The sequence below is a fragment of the Oncorhynchus tshawytscha genome, linkage group LG31, assembly GCF_018296145.1.
Source record: "Oncorhynchus tshawytscha isolate Ot180627B linkage group LG31, Otsh_v2.0, whole genome shotgun sequence".
Classification (NCBI taxonomy): Eukaryota; Metazoa; Chordata; class Actinopteri; order Salmoniformes; family Salmonidae; genus Oncorhynchus; species Oncorhynchus tshawytscha.
In genome coordinates, this window is record NC_056459.1 from 14,718,032 (window position 1) to 14,728,404 (window position 10,373).

At 42.8% G+C, this 10,373-nt stretch overlaps 1 protein-coding gene across 5 annotated transcripts; it reads right to left on the reverse strand.

The window, feature by feature from the left end:
- Positions 1 to 775: 775 nt before the first annotated feature.
- Positions 776 to 8,935, reverse strand: LOC112229660 (membrane progestin receptor alpha-B). Of its 5 annotated transcripts, XM_024395608.2 has the most exons (4): positions 8,158 to 8,935; positions 3,523 to 3,773; positions 2,480 to 3,403; positions 776 to 834 (listed from the first exon to the last, which is right to left on the reverse strand). In XM_024395608.2, the coding sequence occupies exons 2-3, from the start codon at positions 3,708 to 3,710 to the stop codon at positions 2,485 to 2,487; spliced, it is 1,107 nt and encodes a 368-aa protein (XP_024251376.1). In that variant the 5' UTR covers positions 3,711 to 3,773; positions 8,158 to 8,935; the 3' UTR covers positions 776 to 834; positions 2,480 to 2,484. The 5 variants fall into 5 exon arrangements, with proteins under 5 accessions (XP_024251376.1, XP_024251377.1, XP_042166173.1 ...); XM_024395609.2 differs by lacking the exon at positions 776 to 834 and having other exon boundaries at positions 2,169 to 3,403; positions 8,204 to 8,934; XM_042310239.1 differs by lacking the exon at positions 776 to 834 and having other exon boundaries at positions 2,169 to 3,403; positions 8,158 to 8,934.
- Between the last annotated feature and the right edge of the window lie 1,438 nt (positions 8,936 to 10,373).

A 10,373-nucleotide genomic window follows, 5' to 3' on the forward strand; every position in this document is an offset into this window, starting at 1 on the left:
CAACTGTTTCAGCAAAGTGACAAATACATAAAGAAAAAAAGCAGTTAGATTCACCCGCCCCCCCGCCCCAATATAGAAAAGACTATAAAAGTTGACGTTCTAATTAGCTTTGTTCAGTGATAGATCTAGCCCGGATCCAGATTGGTTTGCGCTATGACAATAAGAGTTGACAAGACAGCAAAAAAACGATCTGGGACCAGGCTAGTGATAGGCTTCGTCATCTCCCGTTATGTAAAAGATAAATACTCTCAAGGCACAACAAGAGCATGTTGACATAATACAGTGACTACACAAGGTGTTTACTATAAAAATATACTGTGTGCATACAGTGGCAAGAAAAGTATGTGAACCCTTCGGAATTACCTGGATTTCTGCATAAAATTTGTCAAGTTTTATCTGATCTAAGTCACAACAATAGACCGTCTGTTTAAACTAATAACACAAACAATTATACGTTTTCATGACTTTATTGAACACACCGTGTAAACATTCACAGTGCAGGGTGCAAAAAGTATGTGAACCCTTGGATTTATTAACTGGTTGACCCTCCATTGGCAGCAATAACCTCAACTGAACGTTTTCTGTAGTGGCGGATCAGACCTGCACAACGGTCAGGAGGAATTTTGGACCATCCCTCTTTACAAAACTGTTTCAGTTCAGCAATATTCTTGGGATGTCTGGTGTGAACTGCTCTCCTGAGGTCATGCCTCAGCATCTCAATTGGGTTGAGGTCAGGACTCTGACTGGGCCACTCCAGAGGCGTATTTTCTTCGTTGTCCTGTTGCATCACCCAACTTCTGTTGAGCTTCAATTGGCAGATAGCCTTACATTCTCCTGCAAAAACAAAATAGTTTTTCTGTCAGTGATAGCAAGCTGCCCAGGTCCTGAGGCAGCAAAGCAGCCCCAAACCATGATGCTCCCTCCACCATACTTTACAGTTGGGATAATATTTTGATGTTGGTGTGCTGTGCCTTTTTTTCTCCACACATAGTGTTGTGTGTTCCTTGCAAACAACTCCACTTTCTGTCCACAGAATATTTTGCCAGTAGCGTTGTGGAAAATCCAGGTGCACGTTTGCAAACTTCAGACGTGCAGCAATGTTATTTTTGAACAACAGTGGCTTCTTCCATGGTGTCCTCCCATGAACACCATTCTTGTTTAGTGTTTTATGTATCGTAAACTCGTCAACAGAGATGTTAGAGTGTTCCAGAGATTTCCGTAATTCTTCAGCTGACACTCTAGGATTCTTAACGTCATTGAGCATTCTGCGCTGTGCTCTTGCAGTCATCTTTCCCTTACGGCCACTCCTAGGGAGAGTAGCAACAGTGTTGAACCTTCTCCATTTATAGACAATTTGTCTTACTGTGGACTGATGAACATCAAGGCTTTTAAATATACGTTGGTAACACGGCATGGTTCACATAAGGCAATGGTTCTTGTGAACAGCTAACTTTTTTTTATAGGGCTAGGCAGCTCTAACCAACATCTCCAATCTCATCTCATTGACTGGACTCCAGGTTAGCTGACTCCTGACTCCAATTAGCTTTTGGAGAAGTCATTAGCCTAGGGATTAACGTACTTTTTCCAACCTACACTCAATGTTTAAATTATGTGTTCAATATAGACAAGAAAAATACAATAATTTGTGTGTTAGTTTAAGCAGACGGTGTTTGTCTATTGTTGTGACTTAGAAGATCAAATTGAAATCCATGTAATTCCAAAGGGTTCACCTACTTTTCTTGCCACTGTACGTGCATGTCTAATCTTACATAAGGTTTACATTGACGGATTCATTAATACACTTTCTCAGCAATTGGTCCAGTACAGCCTTGATTTGCGACCCCACATGAGAAATACTCAGTTTATACTCTCATAGGTGAAAAAGTGCAATGTGGGTAAGTCAATTTGTCTGCCTATAAAAGTGCTCTAGACGTGGATAAATTGATCGGCCTGGCATTAAAATGTGAAACTCCTATAAAAAGCATAGTTAGCAGTATTGTTGATATTCAGAACCACACCCACTACACAGTATGCTTCCTTTTCCAACATAATCCTACTTTGAAAGTGAATAAACTATCCCTTTAAGATCAATTCATTTCATTGTTTGAGTGCTGACAAGGACTCATATCACAATGTTTCTTGGCAGTAGTTAGACATACGTTGTTGTAAAAAAAAAAAAAAAAAAACATAATGGAACAAAACTAGCACAAATGTAACAAAAGCATTGAGACATGATTAGACAATACTTCTGTCATCGTCAAGGTCACAGGTGCTGTAGAGAAACATTATATTATAGAAGCAAACTCGAGCAGGCTAAGGAAGGCAGTTTGTGTCGAGTCGAACAAGGCCACATTGAACACTTCGGTACCAACCCAGCGGGCAAAACTGGGCAAAAGTTTTTGGCTGTAATAACGTCAACTCATTTCAACCAGTTTTGCCCACAGGGAAGTGATTGTAAGTCTCCTACACAGTGACCTACCCAGTTCACTTGGACTTGTCTCTGCAGTTAAGCAACCGTTTTGCTTTCCTTGCAATGAAGACTGCTATGCAGACACAGGCCACCAGCGTGGCTCCATACTGCACCAGATAGACAGTGGATGCTCCCTCTCCGTGTAGCTGTGTGTAGAGTGGCCGTCGGCCCAGGTAGTCCAGGTGAGAGGCCTGGATCTGACAGAGAGTACAGATAACCAGGAAGACGTGGAACAGCTGGTGGCCCTGCCCCAGGAAGTCACAGTGGCCTGGGAACAGACGCTCTGGGAGTGGGTTGGTGAAGAAGAACGCACTGGACAGGAAGAAGGCTACCTGGCTCCCATGGAAGGATATAGCCGGGTCGCCGACTATGCCACTGGCGGGGGCAGCGATGTCATCACTGTGCGACGTGGTCCAGAGGGACTGGAGGAGGCGGTGGAACACCGGACTAGTATCCCAGGCATAGGCCATAGCCGAGGGAATCACCTGGCCCACCTTCCGGACCCAGACCCGCAGGCTGTAGTTGCGATACTTCCCATAGCAGCAGCCCAGGCAGGACAGGCAGCAGAGGAAGGTGGCAGTGGGCATGAAGACTGGGGAGACCCACTGGTGGTAGTTTGGTTCCACAGCATAGTAGAAGTGAGCCACGGCGCTGCCGTACTGATACTGAGCCACTCCTACATAATCCAGGAAGAAGAAGCAGTAGTGGTAGAACTCCGATTTGGCGGCCAGGAGGTGGGCTACAGTGCTGCAGGCCATGTAGACCAGGGAGGACAGCAGGAGAATGAGGAGGGGCCAGGCGTGGGCGTCATCGATGAAGTCCACCGTCTCAGCTAGCTGTAGGAACTTGACCAGAACCAGAAGAGACCCTAGCAGGTGGGTCCACACGTTGATGGTCTCGTTGTGACGCTGGAACAGCGACAGGAAGTAGTACCTGTATTGATCAGGAGACGGGACAACATTATGTTCGCTTCTTTAAGAGACGTCTTTACTATGATAAAACCAGATATGATGTACGTAGCATTATGGGTAATGTAGTACATGTTACAGTACCTCCAGCCCTGGTGGAGCGGTCGGTAGCCGGCGTGGATGTAGCGCTCTCTGAAGAATCCGGGAACTTCAGTGTCCCGTAGCGTGCCTGGCATGGAGGGGGTGGCCTCTGTCAGCATCTGGGGCAACGCCCTTACCTGCTGGAGGTTGATGAACAGACGCCCAATCCGCTCCATAGCGATCGTTGCCATGAGGGATAGTTTGACGGGGGGACTGTTGTTGTTGCTGACTGGGCAGCTTCAGGAGACTGGCAACTGAAAGAGAAGGAGGGTAACACCATTAGAAAGACATGCTGACACTTAAAAGGCTTAAAAAGCAATAACTAAGAACAAAAAGATGTTCAAAATGACAATTTATTTGAAAACTGCAGCGCAAGTAAAACTATTGGCAAACATAACTGACACACAGGTTAAAAAAGTTCAATTAGGTTCAATTATGTGCACCTGTGTCAGTATGCCAACACGAAATGAAAAAAATCAGCAAGACAATAAGCATTTGGGGTGTGTGCAATTGGCAATCAGCGCAGGCTAGAAAAACTTTGAATGTTGAAGGAAATGGCAATAAATTATTATATATATATTTTTAAATGAACACATCACATTACTTGCTTCAGCAGTTCAATTACTTTAAAATGAGTCTAGTCCAAGTGAAGGTCTCTTCTTTAACAGTTCCTTTATAAAATGCTGCCACCTCAGTAGAGAGGACTAGCCTGGTGAGTTCATGTTCAGTTTGGTTTAACCAGGCAAACAGAGGACACCCTTTATGCTGGCCCTACCTGGCTAAGACACCATGGCCTGGGACAGGAGGCCAGAATACACCAGACATGTTTCGATTCCTGCAGCAGACCTGACAATTTATTAACAGTAGTTAGCCTTAATCTGCAACTAATATGCAGTTAACATTGGAGGGAGAGGAACAGTAGGAAGAACAACATGAACTCTTCAACCTTGAAGATGAACAGAGGGCAGAGATCTTCCTGAGCAGTGCGATGTATAAACTGAACTTTAATTGCTCCAGTAAATCATTCTGAATAAGACCGTCTGCTAAATGACTAGAACGTAAAATGTCATTGGGAGCGTACCAATTAAACACGCAAATCTGTTTTTAATCAAGAAATCAAGTTTTAATTTCCTGAACTGGTGAAAGAATGTATTTTCAGAAGCATACAGCATATGTATGTCATCCAACCACAAAGCACTATCAGACATGTTTACACAGTAACTTAAACTTTTTTTAGTAGATATTGGCCACATGCCCATATCTGATAAAACAGAGTTGCTTATGAACTTAGTTGCAACACTTTCAAAAACGGGATCCTTAAAAAAGGATGACATGATAACAAGGCATATGCAGTCAAGTAATATAATTTAATCAACACATATTTCCTATTTTCAACCCTGTCAAGTATTTGCCTATGGTTTATGAGACTGAGGGACTTACACTGTGGCACCCGTAGATGAAAAATATTGTTGACACCCGTGGAGGCTCCTCAGAGGAAGGACCCTCCTCCTCAGTGAATTTCATATAAATAAAAAGTGAAACATTAAAAAAGTTATCATATTTAGATTAAACTATACTAAATATATTCACGTCACCAAATCATTTATTAAAAACACAGTTTTGCAATGAAGGCCTACAATAGCCTCAGCAGCACTCTGTAGGGTAGCACCATGGTGTAGCCGGAGGACAGATAGCGTCTGTCCTCCTCTAGATACATTGACTTCAATACAAAACCTAGGAGGCTCATGGTTCTCACCCCCTTCCATAGACTTACAAAGTAGTTATGACAACTTCCAGAGGATGTCCTCCAACTTATCAAAGCTCTTGCAGCATGAACTGGCATGTTGTTCACCCAATTAAAGGATCAGTGAATGAATCTATTACTGAAAGCATAAGCTACAGCTAGCTAACTAGCACTGCAGTGCAGTGCATACAATGTGGTGAGTAGTTGACTCAGAGAGAGAAAGACAATATTGGAACAGTTTTTAATATTTTTTTAAATAAAAAAAATTAAGGAGAAGCAAGAGAGAGAGATGTATTTTTTTCACTTTCACTTAGCTAGCAAATGCAGCAGCTCGTTTAGCCTATTCAAACACCCAGCTCAAACAGAGAGAGATGCTATGTTAGCTAGCTGGCTATGGCGATCCAAAACCAACTCTTCCAAGTAAAGGTAAGCTTTTGGTTTTATTAATTTATTCCCACCGGGGCCAGCCGGTGTAACTGCAAAACTGATTGCTTGACTGTACACTCTACTGCATGATTGTAGCAGGTTTACTAATGCATTAGTTCTAGTAGATAGGTTGATTAGCTAATATGGTGACAATGACTTAGGCTGTGTGTAGCAGTTATGAAATCGTTTGGCTTGAAAAGGTTTTTTCACCTGTTTACAGACAGCTGACGTGTTGTGCACTGAAGTCCACAAGCAAAGGGACAAAGTGAGAGGAGGAGAGCATGAAGATGAGAGAAGGAATAATGCAACAAACAATTGCTCATGCTGTTTGTATGCAGCTGCTATGATAGTGAACTGCGTTTGTGTGTGATCAGGGATATGTTCATTCCGCCGATTCTGTTGAACAACGTTTATTAAAACGGAAGAAAGCGGAACAAAATGGGGATAAAATTACAGAAATTTTCCTCCCGAGTGGTGCAGCGGTCTAAGGCTCTGCATCGCAGTGCTGGAGGCATCACTACACTCGACCTTCGCCTCTGCCGAGTCAGGAATTGCAGAAATGGGACAAGACTGTAACTTCCAATTGGATATCACGAAATTGGAGAGAAAATGGGGTAAAAAGTTAACTAATTCAAGAATTGTACAATAGAAATTCTTGTTTGCAACTGTTGGACTAATGATTACTCCCTACATCAGCTAGATGCAGGCAAGAGTGTGCAAGGTGTTATTGAATGTAATCACTGTCTGTCACCTTGATTACTCAAATTTGTTTGTTGTAAACTTTCATTCATAGGCTAGGTTGTAGAAACCTCGTGATGGGTATAGGGAAAATTCTAATATCATGTAGTAGCCTAAACATATTGATATTACATTGAGCTGGGTGAATGGAATATTAATGAAAGTCATCCAATATGCTGTAATAGAAATAAGGCAATGCTCAAAAAAAGAACGCTTATCTGCCCTCATCTTAAATGTCACTGACAGCAACTGGTTGACACCCAATAATAACTAACTCAAGACCTCACAAGACCTACAGTATACATTTCTCCCTTCAGCATCTCCCATGTTTTAGTAGGTGACAAAAGGAGAGGCAGGCAGAACAATCAGTGAGAAATATACTTTCTGACTGCTCTCTTCCACAAATCAGAAAAACACATTTCACCCCATCAAATACTAAAACTTAAAATGTTGACCAATGTTCCCTCTAAACTGCAGTGCAGCTCCCAGGGACTGCCGCACGAAGCGCAGAATATCTGCCCATGGAGAGAAGAATTTCACTGACCTTTCTATAGTTTTCCCTGTTAAATAACACTATAAATGTTTCCCTTTACTGTGGTAATAGTGATCGAATCAAAGCAATATTAGCCATTTCAATGCAACATACCGAAACAAAACGAACCAAGCAAGATATTTTGTTGTAGGCATAGGAGTAGGATTCTATTGTGCACAACTCAGCCCATACTCTACACAGACAGGTGCGGCATAGCCAATCAGAGCTGCAGTAGGCCTATATGCAAATTCACCATTGCTATATGGATATGTGCCATTTACTTTGAACTGGACTATGTTTACAGCTGAGCTGTGGCCATGAGTAGATGCACTTGTTTTGAGATCAAAGCAAGAGCTGCATGTAGCCACATTTTGTTCATATCCTGTGCTAGTTATTGAGTTATTAGCCCAGTTATAGAAAATGTGTAGTCAGCAATAGGGGAGTGACTACTTCTTATAAGAGCACAGAATGTGTACATTTCTAGACATCTTTGAAAAGCGAGTCAGGCAAAGAGTTTGTCAGGGTCTTAAAGGGGCAGTGTTGTATTTTGAGACAGGCTTTAATAAGCTAAGTAGCCAATAGGTAGAGGGTAGCATAATTTGTCTGATTCTATCTAATAATGGTGTGGGAATTATAATGCATTTTATTTTGTAAAGTGGTTTCTTGCATCAAACACCACAACATTTTCAGTCACCTCCTTGTCTGAAGGACAAGTGGATAAACCGGTTAATGTCAAGCCCTGCATGTTTTTTTCATAAGTATCATGGAATGTAGGCCTACATTGAACACCACACATTGGCTGCTACTGTAGGCTGAATGATAGAACAGCTATTTCCATGTTAAAATGTTATGGGATGCATTTTCTCCATTGTTTTTGACAGTAGGCCACTACATCGTGATCAAATAACCGCAGAAGACTACTTGGCCACTGTTAAAACAGTAACTTGAAGCAGGTACGCCCAGTGTTCACAGTAAACGCGTGCTGGAAGCTGCACAGAATTTTCACAACGTTCAGGTTTGCGCTCAGCTGACATGAAATTTGCTCAGTGCCAGCAAAAATTGAGGGAACGTTGACATACATTCAGTTTCATTTGGTATAGGCTACACTAAAATAAGTTGTGCTCTTTCTTGCGTACATTGTTTAACCTGAGAAGTAAAAAGTTAGAAAATATTGCGCAAGACAAGAGGGAGGAAATACCAATGCATGTGGTTCTTCCTCTTCAAGGCTGCTGCTGTAGACCTACTTTATTAGACTACACCAGACGGCTCCTGGAGACGCAGGACAGTCGGCAGGTTCTTTCACCTTCAAGATGTGATGATCGTCCGACTGTCTCAGTCCCTGTGCCCCTCCGACAGTCATCGGACGTCACGCCTCCCCGACCGGTGTCAGCCTTGTCATCCACTCATATACTGGAATGCAACAGATGTGTGTCCAATATGAACAAGAGTTGTCCAATGGCAAGTAAGTAGGCGGTGGTTACCAGCAGAGGACAGAGAAGAAATATGGTATTTATCTTGGCTACGGGAAACTTTGGGTTGGACGTCTGATTGACTGCGAACTGTCCGTCATGCCTTTCAGAAGAGTCACCATGTAACTGTTTCTAGTCAAGTTTAGATTGCTCTCTGTTTCACATGCTGGTGAAATTGTTTCAATAGGTTAACACAGTAGTAGCCTATAACCTGTTGGTTTCGAGAGAAGAATACCGAGGCACAAAATACTGACGAAATTACTTTCTGAAAAACCACACCCTCTTAAGCCGGAAAAAGAAAAAATGAGAAGTCCAGTTGAAATACATCAAAAACGAAGTGGCCTAGATTTTAGCCTGCTGTATAGCTTCTACGTGGAGTCTAAATGTAAAATGTCATTTAAGTCCCAATGGTATAAAACGCCGCAAATACAACAACAAAAACTCCAGAACATGGGCTCATCAGGGACATTCTTTCGCATGGATGTGTCCAGAACGTGGTATCATGGAACGAAAACTTTCCTGCCTGTGTGTTTAACCTGTTTCAAACAAGGAGAAGCAATGTCAATGGCATAGCACTGACAGCATTATTCAAATGTTTGAGGGGTTATATGTCTATGGGTCTTGGTGCCTTTCATTTCAAATATGTAATATTCTGTATTATCAGCAAAAGCATTTGAAGTGGGCTACACAATCAGGTTTTTAAAAACTGCCCTATCCTATTTGTGTCTGCAGTTCGGTAACTCAGTATTGCCTGCATATTAAACCTGATTGGAAACCATACCACGGATGTTTGCCAGAGCATATACAATGTACAAAACAAACTAAGAATGAACTGCTTCAGATAATCAACAAAGGTCTACTTTGTAGCTTGGAAGCTCCCTTCAAATGGTGCAGACAATTATGTAATATGTTGACATTACCAATTTGGGCAGTACCTCATTGGCAGTGCCCTACTCATGCGGTTGTTCCCCAAAAGATGTGGGGGGGACATTTCCCTCTGGTGCTGAAAGACCCACTTTAGCTATTTTTGAACTATAACAAAATATAAAGGGGGTGTTCTTGGCAGCTCCAAGCTCGTTCTTAGAATTTGGTTGAGTGTTACCTTTACCCTAGGGTTCTCTGGGTGTACTACACTATATATACAAAAGTATGTAGAACCCATTCAAATTAGTGGATTTGGCTATTTTAGCCACGCCCGTTGCTAACGTGTATAAAATCGAGCACACAACAATGCAATCTCCAAAGACCCATATTGGCAGTAGAATGGCCTTACTGAAGAGCTCAGTGACTTTCAACATGGCACCGTCATAGGATGACGCCTTTTCAACAAGTCAGTTTGTCAAATTTCTGCCCTGCTAAGAGCTGCCCTGGTCAACTGTAAGTGCTGTTATTGTGAAGTGGAAACGTGTATGAGGAGGAACGGCTCAGCTGCAAAGTGGTAGGTCACACAAGCTCACAGAAATGGACGGGCGAGTGCTGAAGCACGCAACACTCACTACCGAGTTCCAAACTGCATCTGGAAGCAACATCAGCACAATAACTGTTCATGGGGAGATTGATGAAATGGGTTTCCATGGCCGAGCAGCCACACACAAGCCTAAGATCACCAATGCACAATGCCATGTGTCGGCTGGAGTGGTGTAAAGCTCGCCGCCGTTCGACTCTGGAGCAGTGGAAACGCATTCTCTGGAGTGATGAATCACGCTTCCTAACCCTACAGCATACAGTGACAGTCTAGATGATTCTGTGCTTCCAACATTGTGGCAACAGTTTGGGGAAGGCCCTTTCCTGTTTCAGCATGACAATGCCATCATGCACAAAGCGAGGTCCGTACAGAAATTGTTTGTTGAGATCGGTGTGGAAGAACTTGACTGGCCTGCACAGAGACCTGACCTCAACCCCATCAAACACCTTTGGGATGAATTGGAATGCCGACTGCGAGCCA

Excerpts from the sequence above, each read along its gene's own strand:
- LOC112229660 (XM_024395608.2), bottom strand. The coding sequence starts at position 3,710 with ATGGCAACGATCGCTATGGAGCGGATTGGGCGTCTGTTCATCAACCTC. Across the intron at positions 3,404-3,522 it reads CCGCTCCACCAGGGCTGGAG|GTACTACTTCCTGTCGCTGT; the intron begins GTACTGTAACAT and ends TGATCAATACAG.